The sequence below is a fragment of the Bos indicus x Bos taurus genome, chromosome 2, assembly GCF_003369695.1.
Source record: "Bos indicus x Bos taurus breed Angus x Brahman F1 hybrid chromosome 2, Bos_hybrid_MaternalHap_v2.0, whole genome shotgun sequence".
In the NCBI taxonomy this organism is placed as follows: domain Eukaryota; kingdom Metazoa; phylum Chordata; class Mammalia; order Artiodactyla; family Bovidae; genus Bos; species Bos indicus x Bos taurus.
In genome coordinates this window covers 115382975-115402719 of record NC_040077.1, presented here as the reverse complement: position 1 = coordinate 115402719, position 19745 = coordinate 115382975, and the positions used below count along the sequence as shown (strand labels likewise).

The following is a 19745-nucleotide window of genomic DNA, read 5'->3' as shown; positions in this document are numbered from 1 at the left end:
ATAACCAGCAAATGCTTTAACAAATATTCTGAGAAGTGAAAAAAACTCCCACCTTTAAATAGAGTTCCGAAAGTAGTGGCACAACACACTTGCTGCACTTGTACTTGCTACTGAGCTGTTATGGCCCTGGTGAGCCTGGGAGGCGGAACAATGGGTGACTGGCCCCAACTGTATCCTTTTCTCCCACTGCTTCCTGCATCTGAAATCTTTTCTTCATTCTCTGCTTGTTGAAATCACGTCTTTATTTACTTTGAGATTCAGCTTGAATATCTAAGATGTATTTCTAGACCATCCTGTTTTTTAAATCATTTTTGTAGTTTCAATTATTCACAGAAATTACCTTGAGATATACATATAAAGAGAATTGCTATAATGAATGATATCACAAGGATATTATTAATATGAAAGTCAGAAGACTTTCATGGGTAAAAAAAAAACTGTCACCAAACTCATGATAAACCCTAAGAATTAAAGAAAAGAATCCCTTCTCCAAGTATTTTTTGAAGGACACAGAAGAAGCAAGAAAAGAACAGCTGAATACACCTTTAAGGAATTTTCCCTAATTGCCTTTCTCAAAACTCACTGTCTTGGTAGAAAGATACTGAAGATGTATGGCAAATGCTGTACCTAAGTAAAATTCTATCCATTTCTGAACAACAAAAAAAAAAACAAAAAACAGTTTGGAAATTAAAGGCTCCCAGCACTTGGTTTTCTTGATGCTTTTAATCTCATGAAATTTAGAACATCAGCTAAACACAACGGAAAAAGCAACAGAACTGACGGTGTTTCTATCTGAATCACTTTATAGACACTACATATTAGAAAAACAGCTGTAACAAAACCAGTGTCTACCGCTACCAGGACGAAGATCCGACTCGCTACCTGCCATGTCATTAACTGTACTAGTCGCTCCAGACATGGGGAGACTTAGATGCATATAAAGAAATACGACATGGAATATAGCACACAGCACAATATGAAATAAAATCTTTCAACAGACAAATACAGCTTTGGTTGACAGTTTATTAAATACACCACATTTGTACCTTATTCTGTAGTTTTTTAAATCATTCACACACAGACTTAGTAAAAATGTACTTTATAGAAAACCATCTGCAAAATAAAAATAAAAATGCACATTTTTGCCCACATTTTAGATAAACCGCTGAAAATGTTAGGAATTATTATATTGGAGGTGATCATGAAACATGGGGTAGCTTGATTTTATTAAATCTGACACCAGACCAGGACTTCAGTAGTGTTAATGTTGGAATGTGGATGCAAAAATGTCTATTAACTAAATTGTTTAATCTAATAGGGTTTGAGAAATCACTACAAATAGGACAAAATGAAGTACTATTTTTCCTTTACAGACATTTTGCTAAACCCATTTTCTATACACTTTCTCACACTCAGAATTAGTGGTGCAGACTGAAGAGGCAAAAAAAAAAAATTCCTTAAAAAAAAAAAAAACCAACTAGATCCTATTTACAAAACATGCAAAGTGTGAATTTTAAGTAGGTGTTATGGCGGAACTGGTTAAAAGTAAATATGGTCAAGTGACAGAATATACCTTTACTTCTGCAAATGTAAGTCCTTCCCCCTCCTTTCTGGGAGAAATACATTTTCAGGGCGTGGACTGTGAAACGGCATACAATGCAAAGACAGAAAACAAAGAAGTTTGCAAATTCTTTATATTTCCAGCTGTTGAGACAATATTTCTGAGAGCTGAGGTTACCTCTAGCGGCGAAACCAGAGCCAGCTATTAAGCAGCCAGAATGCTACAGTAATTGAATACATGACCATTTCTCTTTTAGCCCGTTCTTTGTTCTCCTCTTCCAGAAGTTGTAGACGTCTATTTAGTTTGATTATCTGAGTGAAAAACATCAAAAAATGAATAGAAGCTTTAATGCATGATTCATTCAGATTCTTATTAAGTAGTTTAATTTCTCAAAAGAATTATTACAAACATGAGAAGTTTTATTCGGCGCCAAAAAAGAAAGTTGTACATAGGGAAAAAAATGTTATCCATGACAGCTTAAATTCATTAAATTCTCTTAAGAGCTTCTGTCACTCAGCTTCAAGTTTTTCCTATTTAACCCGCTTTAACTGCTTTATGCTTTCTCTAAGTTACTCAGAGGGCCCCATGTATTAACCTACTGGAGTGGGCCCTGTGATCTGCCACCCAGGCCTTCAGGACTAAAATGCTAATTCTCCACCTGCCAGGAGTGTCACTGGTCAACAGCACTGTTCCTGGCTGTTGGTCCTTACTATGAGCAGCCCTGGGCCGAACAACTGTCTTGCCAAGTTCACGCTCCCTTATGAAGACAGTGTGCATCCCACAACTGGTTTGTGATGGCGTTAAAGGCCCAGGTTCCTTGCTCCAACTCTGAAGGGTTATCCCAGCTTCAGAGCAATATACAGCTGTATAGATTTGCTTAAAATGTTAATACCTCGTGTTGCTGGCTAGAATTACATCAATCCATTTTGGTAATACTGTTTTATGATGATGAAAACCTGTAAACCATGATTTAATATATCTTTAATCAAAATGGGAATATCAATTACAGTTTAATAAAGTTTGACAGAGAAAGTATTTTAATTCATGGGTTACAATGGAGAGAAAACTGATAAAATGGATAAAATGTTAGGAACTACCACTTTACATGTAACATGAATGGAATTTAGGGTCACATGCTGTTTGGTACAGTAAATACCTGTCGTCTTAATGAAGCTGCATCTACAACTGTCATGTCTTCTGAAGTTCCTTCAATCATTGCATCTATATTTGAAATGCCATACCTGAGAAATAAAACACGATTCAATATTAGAACAGAACTAAAAGTACCTTGCAAGTCACATAACATATTATGTAATGTTCAGAGGACTGTTATAAAGACTGGTATTTAACAGTACAAATTATTAAAACATTTATCAATCTGAACGGGTATTAATAAAGAGAAGAGCTTAAGGGAACAACTATCTACAATCCTGGGAAAGTGTCTTGAAGGTCAGAGAAAGAGAAGAAACCCTGACTAAGGACGTAAATAAGTAGACAATTCAACTCAGAGAGACTGGCAGTGTTAAAAAAGGATACCTGGTTGAAAAGATCCGAGAGCTGTCACTCTGCTCAGAAGTCCCTGCTGAGACTCACTGGCAGGGAACACAAAGTAAACACACTCCAGCTAAAAGCCTAAGACTGATCAGTTTTTATTTCTCCATCTCTTCTCTTCTACTTCCCCTCTTGCCATTTCTACTCTTCACTTATTTCCAATTATCTAATCTCTCCTGTATCTCCAGAGAAGCAGTTCTAAAATAACCTGAACACACTTTGCCACTACATTCAGATCCAGAATTTCAGTACCGTAATTAAGGAGCTGTGTATAAAATAATGCTGGAAGGCCGCTAAGACAAACTCTCGAGAAAACATTAAAAAGTTCTTCTTGTTCAAATGCAGTTACTTCTAAAGGGGCAATGATTTTTAAATAAGTGACAATCAACTACTGAGAAACATACAAATGCTATTATTCCTCTTTGCCTCGACTTCCACTTTTAAAATATATTTTAAGATACAATTTACATACCTGATAATTCACTTCACACATGTACAGTCTGTTTAATTCTGTATGGCTATTTCAATAAAATGGCTCATTAACTTTTCTGAATGAGATTATAAATAAATCAGATTTAAAAGTTACTCCTATGTAATCTAGAGTTGGCACATACATCATGTTTTTAATACTTTAAGCAAGTCCCCATAACAAAAAGCACATTACCATACAAAGGGGTACAAAGGAGTATGAAGAGAATTATATTTTTCATTCAGACATGTTAAAGACAAGTCTATTTAGAAAATCCTTTTGTTATAAATGCTACTGAAAATAATTCAAAAATACTTTAATAAATAATGTGTAACAATTTTTTATTTTATAATCCTGCAGTGCCATCATTCTGAACACCAGTTAGAATTATATAGGTTGCGGTTTCAATGACACTTGGTGTGTACTGACTTCAGATAACCTAGAATGATCTCTAAATACTCCTTTTATGGCTAAGTTAACTTGCTTTCTCCTAATCTGCCCTTTCCTTTATGGGGGAATAGAGCAAATACACTGGAATATTGACAGTAACTGCATCAGGTAGAGAAGTAAGCTACCAAGTCAGTAGGTGATCTGCCCTTTGCGTCATGAGAATAGAGCAAATACACTGGAATACTGAGGATAACTGCATTGGGTAGAGAAGTAAGCTACTCAGTCAGTAGGTGCTAGAACTATGGGTTTACAAACATCTGAATTCCTCTTAACATTAAGCAGAATTATTAAACGGTTAGTGGAAAAAAATAAAGGTTGAAGATTCCTCTTCTCTACACTTTATCCTCAAAATAAAAGTTTTCTATTTCTGTGAGGTCATATATGAGAATAAATAATTGGGGGGAAAAATCAAACAACAGAAGCAACTGCTTCAAAGGTAAACGGACCCAGACTGAATGCAGAGAAATGAACTGTAACTGAAAGGAACTCCCCACAACTTACATTCTGAACTAACTATAATTTTAAATATCTGTAAAGGAAATCTTCATTTGCTAAGAAATCTAAGGATATGAAAAAGACTCTACCTGTATAATTCAACTTAAAACATGTGTGTTTTAACCAAAACATGTATTTATCAGACCTAAAATATCTGTAAGAAATTCTAAGTCAGATCACTGGCTGAAAATAACAGAAAAATAAAAGGATCACAAATTTATGAGAAATATACAAGGAAAAACTTGTTAATAATGTAAAAATAAACTAGTCAGTTGAGTGGAATGGGACTCCTAAGGACATATTTTTCAATTTTCCAATCAGAATTTAGTATTAATGAGAAACCCATGTTTCCCTCTTCTGCCTGAAGATGAACGGTGCCAACTTGCTTCCTCTTATCATTGAAATAATGCTGCCAGTTTGAAATCAACTGCTGCAGATGTTGCTTAAAATGAAATTGGCTCTGAAAAAATTAAAGTAATGGTATCATTATTGTACCAACCATTTTTTTTCTAACCGTACAACTTGGGAAATGAGATTTTGGGTACTTGAGAACCTTAAGTATTAGTATGTGCCATTCTATCTGTCCTTGTGCACGACAGGAAGAAACACCTACTTTAGGCTAAGCATAACTCAAAGTGAAAGCGACAAAATAAGAGAGAAAAGCTTCATCAACAGATGACAAAAATGCTTAAAAACTAAATTCTCTTTCTAAACATTTACTTCTCAGGCTGTCAATCCTAATTGCCCCAATTTAAAATGATGCTTTATAGACAAGTTTATCTATACAGTGAAAGTGACGAAGTGACACTATAGACAATTAACAACTAAAAAGGAAATGCTAGACAGAACCTCAGGCAACAATTAACATAATGCGCATAAAGCAAGGTTTAAGATTCTTTTTTTCTGTGTACTAGTATGATCGTCCATTAAAACTGTGCTTAAATACACTGTCTTAGATGTTCACATGGTAATGTATTATAACTTTTTCTTTATACTCTCTTGGCCAAATGTCACAAATGATTAGACTGTTTTTAGAGAAAAGCAGGGGGTCCACCTAGAGAAAACTCTAGAAGTTAAAGCTATAATCTAAAGACATGGCTACTGCATGCATTACATCCGGCAAAATAAAACACATTCAACCAACTGTTCACCCTGGTAATTACAAAGTCTCAGAGTTTACCTGACGTTGTCATGATGAGGATTAGAAGTGGCGGCAGCAGACCCACCACGCAACACAGGTCTAAGGCAGGTTTTTGCAGGAGAAGGCACAAGACAGAATCAGGAAACAGAGAGTAATAAAATAAAAGCAAAAATAAGACAAATAAATGTCAAATAGGATTATATTGTATGTTTCAATACAATATAATATATTTCAAATACTTTACGTATCTTCGTCTCGCTATCCTCCATGTTATGACTTTCATGAATTGAGCATTTTACAATGAGTTAGAAAACAAAGGGAACCTCTTATTTTCGTAACAAAATAGCACCAACACATGAAATAATTTTTTGGTGCTCATACTTGACATCCTACTAATTCTGTTCCAAACGTGTAACTCCTCTCTTTGAGTTGGAAAAAAAAAAACATCAGCAACTTTAGAACCATGTCCAGAACTGGTTAGTAGCACCTGCATGGTAATGGCTACTCATCTGGTATCAATAGCTATCTCGAAAGCTAAAAATCTGAAGTGACTCCCACGTCCCACAATTCCTTGCCTCCACCTCATTAATTTTGCTTAGTGCCTCGTATCTTAATACAGCCGGGTCTCACGCAAACGCTCAGCTCCCAAGAGCAAAACTGGAGCTCAGTTCTGGAGCTGAGGAGGTTGGGGACAGGTCCTGAGGCATAATACAGCACATCATAGGAAGTGCAACTGAATGTGTGCGTCTGATCCCGAGAGGCAACCAGGAGTGACATACAGGGCTGCTGGAGACGAAGACTAAGGCGCACTGGAAAACTGTGGGGATTTTCACTGAGTACACACTTTGATTCTAGAGGACAATTAGTTCTCTACCGGTAAGAGGTAACCTTTTCAATAAATTTTACTTTTTAAATTAGGAAACAAAGGCTCTGTGTGGTCACTGGTCAACTCCCCCAAAAGTAATCAGCAATACTTATAACCAGAGAAAGGAGGTTGGGGTGCAAAAGCCACATTAAGGATTTGAAGAATTATTATTTTATTTTGAATGTCTCATTCTCTACAGGCTGATCAGGTTCTACCTGAATTTAAGTATTGAATTTAAGTATCAACACAATTCTTAGAGGAAACATTTAACACCAAATGCTACTACTTTTTTTCTGTAAGTTGGCACAGCTATAGAATTTTTGTTACAATATAGACCACTATTTTATGTCAAATCAGTTTATAAGAGAAAATCTTAATGCTTAGGTTGTATGTTTCCTAAAGGCACTACTGGTGCTTAAAGAAATTTATAGAACCTAGAGGGAAAGGGACTTTTGAGTCAGATATTAGACTTTTCTTTGTTGGCTAAAGAACGGTAAGAAATCATAATGCTTGAGGCAGGTTTTTTAACTCACCCCATCCTACTAATTCATTTGTTCTGTGACATCAGGAAAAATTACTTTCCAATCCTGTATCACAGTAATGTGAGAAAGGTTAAAAGTGAAGCCACTGCTGTGTGCTACCTAAAGCTTTTTTAAAAAATTCAAGCATATGCTCAAAAGGATCTGCCACATCCAACATATTCCACTGCAGAGATTTCCCTTTTATAATGCAGAGCCAGAAAATAATACAGTCTTTACCTTTCACAACGTATTTCATTTTGTCTTCTCACACTGGCAATTGACACATATAATATAAAAGTAAATTAGACAGGTGTTTGGCAAAGTTAGAAACTTTATTCAAGTACCACTTTCTACTGTAAATATGACTTAATACATTAAAGAATCATTTTAAGTTTGAAAATAAGATTTAATATATTAAAAAATCTTTTTAGGTTTGAAAATATGTTTTGTAATTAAAGTGGTAAAAGGGAATGAGATTCAAGACTCTTCCAGGATTAACTTGTATATCAACATTTTTAAGTAAATAAATGGTCTTAGTAGAATGTTATTTGCTAAAAAAAAAAAAAAAAAACATGGAAACTGCTACAGTAAGTAAGCAAGGTAGATGTACCGGCAATTACATGTATTTTTTTAAAAAGATAAATTATAAATAACAGATACTGTCTCAACTGCAACTCTGCATTTCTGGGTTTTCCAAGTAATGCATTTACATGAATACTTGCAAAAAATATAAGTTATTTACAGATTGGCTTCTTTTTCTATTGAATCAAACCCAGAAATAATCAAGCCCCTTCTTTTTTTGGACTGTGCTTGAGCAATATGTGGGATATTAGTTCCTTGACCAGGGCTCGAACCTATGTCCCCAGCAGCTGTAAGTGAAGAGTGGAGTCTTAATTACTGGACTGTCAGGGAAGTCCCTCAAGTATAAAACTTAAGCATGCTTAGCATGACTAATCTGAGTACTTAAATAGTGTTCTTTCAGAGGTACTAAGTTCCTTTTTTTAAACATTAATATTTTGTATTGGAGAGTGAGATACAGAGCTCTAGAAGGTGTCAGGAGATGTGAGCATTTCCTAACTAGCAAGGACTAAACAGCATTTTTAAATCCAAAGAACACACCTGGTACTTGCTATTTCAGATGTTTTGGTAAATTTTTTTTCTTCTACCTCAGTTTTCCAAATGCACAGCACTGACCTATGTAAGTAAACTTTTCTAATGTATACCTAGAATTTAACTTTGTTTTCACGTTGAACTTGGTTTTGGGTCATATAAGTTCTCAAGACGAGAAAACAAAAACAAAATACACAAACCTTTTAACAGTGACCCTCAGAGTATAAACTAAAAATAGTTCTTATGCCAAGCAACTGCAAAAATGCATTATTTTATGATAATAAAACAGGCAGAAAGGTTTTTTTCATTCTTTCTGTCAAACAGTTCTAACTTTATTAAATGTATCTAATGCTATGGCTTAAGACCAAAGATAAGACACTGCATTAGCATAACAGCCAGGAATAAAAAATAAGAAAGAAAGAAAAGATGTACAGAGCAAGAAACATAAAAGCACTTCAAACTTTATATGCAATATTATTTAATAGTCATGCAAGTAGAACATTATCCAAATTTCACATTCCTATTTCTTGTATCTGATAAGTCAAGCTAGACCGTTCTCCTAGTAGAAATAAAAACTAATTCGACATCTACAACTCTGATTAAATCTTGCATAACACTTAGATTAGTAAATACATTGGGGGAAAAAAAAACCTTTCAAGTTGAAAGCAACCAATAATACTAATGATAATCCACTCTTCCAGGTTCCAATGTATACATACAGGAGCAAAGAATTATTACCACAACTACTTTATGAATTTTTTAAAAATCTCACTTAAGTGAATAAGAAAAATACTTCCTTCTCAGAAAAGGGAATTTTAAAATTATCAATTTATTTCAATTAAAAAAATCACTTAAAGCTTGATAATTTTTCATAAATAAAAGAATATAAAGCAAATTTTACAATTAATAAAATTCCTTATTTTATACTTTTGAATTTAAGGCAAAACTGTTCCATTATGGATTAAAAAAAAATCCAACTATTTTTCCATATACTGCACTGAGCTGTGTGTATGCAGGGGGACGGATCTTTGTCATCTATATAGGATTTATAAAACATCTTTCCCATTCATATATTTTCACTGTAATAGCATTTGATATAATAGAATTTGACCTAATAATCTAGCCTCTTCTAAGGACCTATTACAATTAAAAAGTTAAAGAGGATACCTGGTAAAGAATAAATCTATGTTAGGGAGGGAGAAGAAAACAGGCATTTGGAAATACTAGTCAAGTGCCAGGTACTTTATATTCAATATCTTTTTAAGTATCTCTCATGACACTAAACAAAAAATTTGAGGCCATCTTTATATCTTAAAATAAAGACAGGGGAGGAAAGAAGAGTCCTCACAAGAATCCAGAAAACTAGGTAATATTAGTTTTAACAGATGAAGAAAACAAGGCCCAGAGAAGCTAGGCAATTTGTCCAAGGTCAGCATGTGGCTAATTACTCAGTATGGTGGACCAAGAATAAATCCGATCCCTTTAATCCAAGCTTTTTGTTCTAAACCATGATGCTTCTTATAATCTAATATAGTCCTTGAAGCTTTAAAGAGTGTAAGAGGGACTCTAAACCCTCAGGGAGGGATATATATACACACATATATATATTCATAATATGTATATATATACACCCACACCTATACATGAATACATGTACACATAGATGCAATTTTGCCCCTGCCATGAGCTTTCTCTGTTACGCTCTTTCTAGCACGGCTTTAAGTCCCTGGGCCCACACGTATGGGAACTCTGGCAAGGGTCAGGAAGCCTAGTCCAGCGGAACGACGGGTGTTCATCAAGGATGGTGAAACACCTGGGGCTTGTGTGAGGCTCAAGAGCAGGTAATAAGCAAAGGCTGGTTCAGAGCAAGTCACGAGACATGTCAGTTCCAAAGGTAAGAAAGGTTTACTGGAAAGCCCTGCTTAATTTATTGGGAATTCTTCAAGAAGCAAAGTTAACAGCCTAATAAAATGATTATGCAAATTCAAGCACTGACTCAACAGAGTTATTATTACATAAAACGTTTAGAGTTGAAGTGAAATTGACTGTACTTTCCTCACATTCTGCCAAAAAGCTCTCAAATTTCATCTTTTTAAAACACTATCTACTAATGAAGCAAGGAGAAAAAGGTATTTGAAATAATGGCAAAAAATTCATTTGAATGAACAATTCTAGGTATACTACTAGTGATTTTACCTGGAGACATTCAAAAGTGAGACACGCCATCCATACTGAGAACAATCAGTATTATTAATAAAAAGACAACAGCACCTGGGATTTTTAGCACAGGCTTAGAAATCTCTAGTGAAGAGGAAAGGAAAAATAAAAAAAAAAAGCCCTGGCAGCTACACTGACTTCATCTTCTCAGATTTGCTTACTAATCCAACCACATTAGTATCATAAATGATTCAAGACTTACTAACAAAAATGAGTACAATTCAGCCCAACATCCCACACTGGATCCAAAGTACCCCTCAGCATACCCAAAATGGAATCAAGTACTTAGAACAGCTCAGCAAGGTCTTGGGGGAAAAAAAAATCTGTATTTCCCGTGTATAAATAGTTATTAACTGTATCCCACCCCTCCCGCCATACCTCGACTGAAGAGAAGCTAACAGAATCTTCTGAAATGTGAATTTTGGACAATAATTTCAAATTAAAAGAAAGCAAAGCAAGCTCTTTAAATCATTGCATCTGAGAAGGAGACAAAGGTGCAAACACAAAAGGAAGACACCACAGTCCACTAATAAGGAGCCAAAAAATAATGCAGAAAAGTTGACAAGAGTCAGTGATGGCCAATCACCTGCGATTTTCATCCAGCACATCCAAGATCTGCTGGTAAGCCCTACGAGTGGAAGACTGGATAAGCGACAAAATGCCACGAGCAGAGGAAAGATTAGCTCCGTCTTCAGGTAACATACGGGGAGGGCAAACCCGAACCTGCGGTGGCGACGGTGTCACGCTGTTCACACAAGCACAGCAAACGAAGAGAAAAACACTCAAGTCAGATTTTTGTAAAACCCCAGCTCAACATTTTCCCAAAACACCCATATTTTAAAAATTAGCTTAGTTTTCTTGCCCATTTCCCCCACCCTTCATTTTCCCCCAAAAGAGTCAGGCCAAATAAGTTAATAAACATGTTAAATTGTTTCTGTGGTTTTTTTAAAACCCAGCTACCATGAAGCATCTGTAACTGTGTAGCTTTAAGCATCAAATTAAACAGACTGAATGTGAAAGGACAACTTTAAGAGGGAGGAGAACTACGGCAGAGCATCTGCAACCTCCAGCTCTGGAGAAACAGCGTTCTTAGTGTAAACCCGAGCCTCTAACAAACCACATGGCACTGCAGCTTACAGATGATCAGAAGAGTTAAGATAGGGAATTTCAGGATACAGGTGTCAGGCAAAGTTTACATGCATAAAACGAAAGGGATTCCGTGAAAACGCCAATTTCAAATACTTCACAAAGACAATGAAGCAATTAGTTTATGACGAGTAAATTTAAAGATGAACCAAAGTTTCAGAAAGCTAACAAAAAGCATTTTGATTACCCAATTAAAGCATACGTTCCCTGGCTAAATGAACAATTCTGTGAATACACTGAAAAGGCAAGGATACTTCTTAAATTATCCAGATGTAGGTTACATGATCATTTTTTGGTTTCTCAGTGACAATAATCTTGGTCATTCTTTTATGTGTGAGTTGAGACTTACAATGTCTTTGGTTCCACTTACAGTTTGTCCTAAAAGCTAAGCACGTTTCAATGAAGAGATTTTACAGTTCTAATCTGGACTCTTATTTTCAGAGAACTAATTTTAGAGCATGATCAGCAATATGAGGTATTTAACTGATCTAAGGACTTGGCATCCAATTTGTTACAATAAGATGTTTTGTTACAGTAAGAGAACTATGGGATGTGGGCTCAATAATTTTTCTCAGTGTCAGGGCAAGAACACCTTAGACTAAGCCTCATCCTTGCATATTATATACAAAAGAGTGAAGGTAGAGAAGATAGTGAACAATTGAAAGATAAAAGATTGTACTTTGATCCATGTAAGCTTTTCTTACTTAATATTTTTGGGAACCAAGAAATGAGTAGGATAATTTTTTAAAGGGTAACTATCATCTAATATCATTCCCAGAGTCCCAGAAAATTAAAAACAAAATCTTCTCCACAATTTTGTGAATAACTTTCAATGTCTTGATGATCCAAAGCAAAAAGTACAAAATACATGAAAACCATGTTTTCTAAAGACTACTTAAAGAGAGATTTAAGCCAAATATTAGCATACTGAGAAAATCTGTCAGGGCTGATTCACCATATGAATGAGGCCTCATGGTGTCAAGATAAATGTAAGTTTTCAGATGCAGACTCATGGATGGTCACCTGAAACATCTGTCCACAGACTAGGAATCTTCTGGAATACATATAGCTTATCAACAACAATAAATATCAACTGATCCATGGTACTCAGCAGAACCCCAACTGGCTATCCAAAAAGAGTAAAAGAAACAGTATATCTGGGACTCAAAGTCTAGGTACTAGGCTTGTACTCAACATTCTCTTCAGGCAGCATAGAGAATACCTGACATTTTTGCTCCTTCTAAGAAAACAGACTCAATTCATGTTAGAAAAGTGTGACCAGAGGCAGGAATAAAATGGCCAGTTCTTCATCAACATAAACAGGCACCCATCTGACACTGTTCTTAACAGCAACACCATCATACCTAGCTAAACTGACTTAACCAAGTTTTAAAAGACTATTCAAGACAATATCTACTGACATAATTGAAGCTTTTGTCTTCATATTCTGGGGCTTAAACTGAACACTGCATATACCAATTTGAAATAGTATATAAATGAGCTACCTATATAAAGTCTATGCTGCTGCTGCTACGTCGCTTCAATCGTGTCCGACTCTGTGCGACACCATAGATGGCAGCCCACTAGGCTCCTCTGTCCCTGGGATTCTCCAGACAAGAGTACTGGAGTGGGTTATATAAAGTCTATAATGATCTCTACTTAGAATTATAATATTAGAGCAAAAATGCCAACAAACTGAATCCAAATCCATGAAAAAACTTTGATGGATTTTTGCCCATCAGAATTCAAAAGGAAAGAAGGCTTCCTTGGAGTAAACTCACTTTGTCAGAAATAAGCAATAGGAATTGTTTATTTAAATTCTAAAAGTACAAGTGTTTCCTGTCCATACATGAGAAATCAGGTCATCAAGCATAAATTATTTTCAGATTAACTGCAAAGCATTCTTCAGCTGGAATGCACAGAAGACTGAGTTTTAAAAAGTCTGTAAGATCACCTTCAATTTTAAGATTCTACGATCATAAAATTAGAATATGGTAGTAAGTGGGAAAAAACCATACACAGTCCTCAATGGTAACTTAATAAGAAACATACTAATGTAGAAAGATAAAATTAAAATTAAGTCTTAATTAATGCTGCTGCTGCTGCTAAGTCGCTTCAGTCGTGTCCGACTCTGTGAACCCACAGACGGCAGCCCACCAGGCTCCGCCATCCCTGGGATTCTCCAGGCAAGAACACCGGAGTGGATCGCCATTTCCTTCCCCAATGCATGAAAGTGAAAAGTGAAAGTGAAGTCGCTCAGTCATGTCTGACTCTTAGTGACACCATGGACTGCAGCCCACCAGGCTCCTCTGTCCATGGGATTTTCCAGGTAAGAGTACTGGAGTAGGGTGCCATTGCCTTCTCCTCATTAATGCTAGTAAAGATATTTCATCAAAGGTTAACATCAAAAACATATTTGGATTTCAGGTTGTTTCCAAAAGAAAACTTTTTCTCAAAAGTTTCAAAGATTAGTTAAGAAACTTAACTTTTCATAAACAACGTTTCATAAACAGCAAAATCAGAGTAGCAAGTATTTCATACACTGATGCCCAGTTTGGGCAGTATATGTACAGATTAAATGCCCTTAATGGTTAATCTATTTCTATCTACAGATGAACTGAATGATTAAATCATAAGACGACCATAGCTACACGAATTAGAAGAAAGAGTCTAGTAATTCTTTCTTTTCAAAGCTTTAAGCAGTCTTGCGAGTCTCTTTAAAAATAAACAAATCTAAGAACAAAAAAAGAATAAGCCCCGTGTTAGTGATAGGCCTGATGCTACCTGGGATGCCCGGCACTGGGGGTATTAACCATGACAGGAAACAGTGCTTTCAGAGCTGAGTTTCATCTCTGCCCACCCACCCAAAGTGGAGTGACTTTGGTTTTTTTTTTTTTGACACATGAATTCCTGTGAAAAATAAGTAAACATATTGCAAAGGCACTGAGATTATTCAAGCAAATGTTATAGTATTAGTGATTTAATAAAAATGCATGTTGATGACAAATTCATCCTAGTAATGTTACAAAATGGCAAAATCTCAGCTTTACCTTTTTCTTTTATAAAAGTAAGGAAATTTTGAAGAATGTACTTATGTTTGTCATATTATTTCATTAGTAATAGCTCTCTCTCATGCCTATATGAACTTCTTACTATGCGAGTGTTGAATAAACAACACAAGCCAATGTTAGAACTCAAATTTAAATGAAAAGTGACTTGGCATAACTTTTATTATAATGTAAGTCCAAAGCAAAACACCTCTTTTTTCCACGGGTTTTCATAGGAATAGTGTTTCTCAAACTGCGAGGATAATCTCTTTGGTGAGGCTCCAGTTTACTATATTCCAAAAATACAGTAAAGGTAAAACAGTCAGAAAGGGAAGAAAAAATTTTCACTGAATCACAAATTTTGCACCATTTCTCTTGAAATTTTAAATACAGATAAAGGTTTAATTTCTTGCCACTAAGGTAATTTACTAGTTCTTAGAAGTATAATAAGAGAATCAGAATTAATAGAGAAATCACTGGTTGTCAGAACGGTTTCTGGTCCTTGAGAACTAAACTGGCTATTGAATCTCATACCACATGCCAAAGTGCCCCCTCCCCATAAGAGGCCACTCATTCCCATCCCGTGCTGTATCACACACACAGAAAGAGTGGGTTTAATGATCTCAAAATATTATTCCAAAGCTTAATTTTAATATATGGAATTAAAAGAAAAAACTTAAATGACTCGTTATACTTAAGACTCCTTTTCGCCTTCTGAGTGAAAATAAACAAGAAAAGATAGTGTGTTAAAATTTTTTAAAGATTAAAACTACTGAATCTGGTTGAACTGAATCCACAGAGAACTCATATGCCAACCAAAGCAAAATAAAGGAACTAGAAAGGATTTTTGGTATGAATTATTCCATTCTACCTTCACCATTATACTGCAAATCATACATAACTTCCTTAGTTGATCTAGCTTTTTTTTTTTTTAATAAAGTGTTTGATAACAGCTTGAGAAATCCTCAAACAGAGGTACTTAAAAGCCAAACAGTAAGAGAATTAGGGCAGTACATGCCAATTACCTGGTGAAGTATTAGTGTCACATAAGCCTGCAAAATTAAAACAACTCCTAATTGTGAAAAGCAGAGCAGACAGATAAAATCTTACGTGTACTCCGGTGTAGAAATCGGTGCCTGGAACCTTGAAATTTTATTTCTTGGGGCAGAATCTGATCTGTGCCACCTTAAATAATAATTATGCTTCTTTTACATATTCAGCTTTTATAACACAAAGAAAAAAGCTAAATACGAATCTGCTGATCATTTTCATGTCAATAATAAGCCCTATTATCTCTTTGAAAGTAAGGGAGAGAACAAGGCCAGCGCTCCTGCTCTTATACTCCTATGGACTTCTATTCCTAAATCCAAGGAATAAAATAAGGTGGAGGCAGGCAAACGTTCATGCACAATGACACATAATCAGATCACATCACAGAGAAAAGGCTGAAGTAGGTAAAGACAGGAAGAGTCCAATAATTACTTTGGTAGAGGTAAAATACAGCTGACCCATGTTAGTGGTTTCTTCCTTACCGTATTACCAGCATTAAATACATAATTTGCTCATTATATAAAAATTTGAAAGTTTATCAAACGTAGATTCTTAAAGATGAATACAATTATAAATAATAAAATTAATAACAGCAGCAGAAGAAAGGGCAAGGTCACACTATCAACAAAAAGACGGTTAAGTATCTTACCATGGTAACATACATAACTACCAAAACAAAAAGTATGGTTAAGGAAGGTAAGCATTCTATTGCAAAAAACTGTATAGTTAAATATTCATGCTATTTTTACAACCAAAAAGTAAAACATGAGATTCTGTTTTATTAAACATCTAGAATAGCAGACCCCAACCTTTTTGGCACCAAAGATTGGCTTCATGGAACACTTTTTCCACAGACAGAGGGGCAGAGGTGGGATGTTTCAGGATGATGCAAGCACATCACATTTACTGTGCACTTTATTTCTGTTTGTGGCAATCTCAGGACATTCTGCCTGACGCTAGAGTTAGTGTTTGTGCTCCCATGAGAATCTAACGTCATCACTGATCTGACAGCAGGTGGAGCTCAGGCTGTAATGTGACTGACGGGGAGTGGCTGTAAATACAGAAGAAGCTTTGCAGGCTTGCTCACTTACTGCTGTGTGGCCTGGTTCCTAACAGGCCACGGACAAGTACTGGTTCGTGGCCTGGGAACTGGGGTAGAAAATGCCTTTCAAGGGACTTAAAGAAACAAATAATTCAAATATTAGCTAACTTTGTTCATCTTTTCTGAGGAACTTTCATCACTGGTAACTGCAAAAATATCTATGAACTAGTCATTTACTCTAACTCATGCTTCACAAGGCTGGTTTTTATATATTATAGAGCAGAGCAGTTTCCTTTCTTGTCAACTGAACTTAGCTATCAGTAATATATACTGTTCGAGGGAAAAAAGTGATGCTATAGTAAAATAGTCCTATTTTTATTTCATTATGGGAAATTTCAAAGTAATCATGGACCTAAATAAAAAGCAATATCTTTATATAACAGGAAAGTTAATTAGAAACTTTTGGTGCCCTAAAAAGTATTACAAATAGAAAATAACAAAAGCCCTTAGGTTTATGTTTAATCATTCTGAGAGGGTTCTAAATATCAAGAAGCTACCTTCACCATAAATTAGGTAGTCTTTTCACCTTTGTGTAACATATTTTAACATAGTCTAGAAAAAGGAATTCCATGGATTGGCGATCACTGCTAGCCATGGACCTGCAGGAAAACATACAATTATCGCAAAAAATTTCATTATTAAAAATGGTTGAATCTTTCAGATAAGCCTTCCCTGAAGGAGACATATATTCTTTCAAACTTTCTATCTTCCTATATTATGCTTCAGAATAATTATAACTACTTGAGGAAGCATTTCAAGATTCTCCAAGAAATGAAAACAGTTACAGTTCTCCTTTGCACCTAATGCAAAAAAAGAAGAGACTCAATCCCCATCAAAGTCCCTTCTGTGTCCCTATATTCTTTAGTCAAGCCCAAGTTAAAACTTCATATGGTTTAATACAAATGGCATAATTGTATTGTATGCTATTTTCCATGTAAATTTAAATGTCTTGCTTTTTATCTAGGTTTGCAAGCTGTAAGGGACATTATCACCTCCTGATTCTTTATTCGTTCCCAGAGAAATTAACGTGATGCCTGACATCAAATCAGGTTCATGATAAATGAGCGTATGAAAGTTGAAAATTTAATGAGGAAGAAAGAGTAATTTATATAATTTAAATCACCAATGGCTTTGAAACTTAAAAAATTCTGACCAGTTTTTAAAGGGATATTTTATTTTAAAAACCAATCAATTTTAATAAAACAACAAAAATGACTTGTCCAATTTAAAACATCTAATGGTAGGGGTAGTTTTTAAGACCAGGGTATGATAATGTAACCAAATGAGAAAGAAAGGTTTACACAAATAGTCCTTTAAACAATGTACTTAAATTTTTAGAAAAAGAAAAGGGTCTAAGAATTCTGTGACTCAGTAGGAAGAGAGCTAAAAAAATAATCCTGGAAAGCAAAAAAAAAAATGCCATTTGCTTATGCTATATTCTTTACCATGGCTCATTAGAAGCAGAGTGGCTAGTCCTTTTACAATCTAATCACAAATTAAGTAACCTGAAAATGAAGATGTTTCCTTAACAAAGTGTTTATGCTTTATTTTCTTTCCCCAAATTTAAGGTTATAAAGAGTACTACAAAAATATAAAACTGATGTAAATGTATTACATAATAAACTGCAAACACTATTACAAGTAAATGACTTTTTTCTTCAGGTTCTTAGGTATAAAACATAACACTTCATCCTTTTTTTCTTTCTAAATATTTGAGAGTAAGTAAATCATTTAGAAAAGGATGGGACAGGCAGTGTATAGAGACAACTATGAATGAGATACAATGCTTAGTGGTTCTACTCACATGGAGTCAGTTTTGACCAGCTGTCCATTTTGGCGAACAGCATTTTCACTCATAGAGCGTTCTCTTTTTAGCCTGCCAACTGCACGGATCTGTTAGGCACAAAGAAAGGGAAAGGAATGGTAAATATTCTTAGTAGTCTAGTAGTTGCTTAGCATCAAAAGGACCTTAATCTAAGGCTACTCACAAAATTAAAAAATAACACAACCATGAATTGCTACTCGGTGTGTGTATTATATGCAGGGCATGTTAAGGAAAAAACCTCTACTTACTATAATGCAGATAAACTGGGGAATGTTTATTTTCTTTATGAAAATAGTGACTTCTAGTTGCTTTTTTAAGTCTCAATCTTACCTGGTACAATTATTAATATTTTTATTTATTATAATTATGCAATATACTTGCATTCAGTTCAGTTCAGTCCCATCTGACTCTTTGCGACCCCATGAACCACAGCACGCCAGGCCTCTCTGTCCATGACCAACCCCCAGAGTTTACCCAAACTCATGTCCATTGAGTCGGTGATGCCATCCAACCATCTCATCCTCTGTCATCCCCTTTTCCTCCTGCCCTCAATCTTTCCCAGCATCAATACTTGCATTACTTAACGAACAATTCACAACTGCTTTTAAAGGCACTTACACTATAGGAAATGGGATAGATTTGTAAATATTACAAATAAGGCTTCTGAGGTTAAAATAAATTCAGATTAGTTTAGATATTTGAATGGAGAAGGCAATGGCACCCCACTCCAGTATTCTTGCCTGGCAAATCCCATGGATGAAGGAGCCTGGTAGGCTGCAGTCCATGGGGTTGCTGGGAGTCGGACACGACTGAGCGACTTCACTTTCACTTTTCACTTTCATGCATTGGAGAAGGAAATGGCAACCCACTCCGGTGTTCTTGCCTGGAGAATCCCAGGGACGGGGGAGCCTGGTGAGCTGCCGTCTGTGGGTTCGCACAGAGTCGGACACGACTGAAGCGACTTAGCAGTAGCAATTTGAAAACTAAAAAAAATCTCACATGCTTAAATGTTTTAGAATTCTAGAAATAGTTACAATCTTCCACCTTACATGCTCTTCCTACAAAATGTTATTGGTCTCTTTCCATTAAATAGATGGAATTAAAGGATGAATCTATGTTTCCTTCCCTTGAAATTAGATGGGCTAGTGACTGCTACAGAGATGATAAATGTGACTTCTGAGGTTAAGTTAGAAAC

At 35.4% G+C, this 19745-nt stretch overlaps 1 protein-coding gene across 15 annotated transcripts in view; it reads right to left on the bottom strand.

Annotated features, from left to right (window-relative positions):
* Positions 1–1003: 1003 nt before the first annotated feature.
* MFF (mitochondrial fission factor) overlaps positions 1004–19745 on the bottom strand; it is a 29047-nt gene continuing 10305 nt past the window's right edge. For 2 of the 15 annotated variants that reach the window (XM_027515039.1, XM_027515016.1), the window contains 8 exons: positions 18530–18618; positions 15684–15758; positions 14785–14862; positions 10967–11125; positions 7291–7323; positions 5707–5766; positions 2718–2802; positions 1004–1872 (listed from right to left, as the gene is read on the bottom strand). In XM_027515039.1, the coding sequence (XP_027370840.1) occupies positions 1741–1872; positions 2718–2802; positions 5707–5766; positions 7291–7323; positions 10967–11125; positions 14785–14862; positions 15684–15758; positions 18530–18618 (711 nt within the window). In that variant the 3' untranslated portion in view covers positions 1004–1740. The remainder of the gene's footprint in view (positions 1873–2717; positions 2803–5706; positions 5767–7290; positions 7324–10966; positions 11126–14784; positions 14863–15683; positions 15759–18529; positions 18619–19745) is intronic. The other 13 variants (XM_027515087.1, XM_027515056.1, XM_027515096.1 and 10 more) reach the window with 8 other exon arrangements.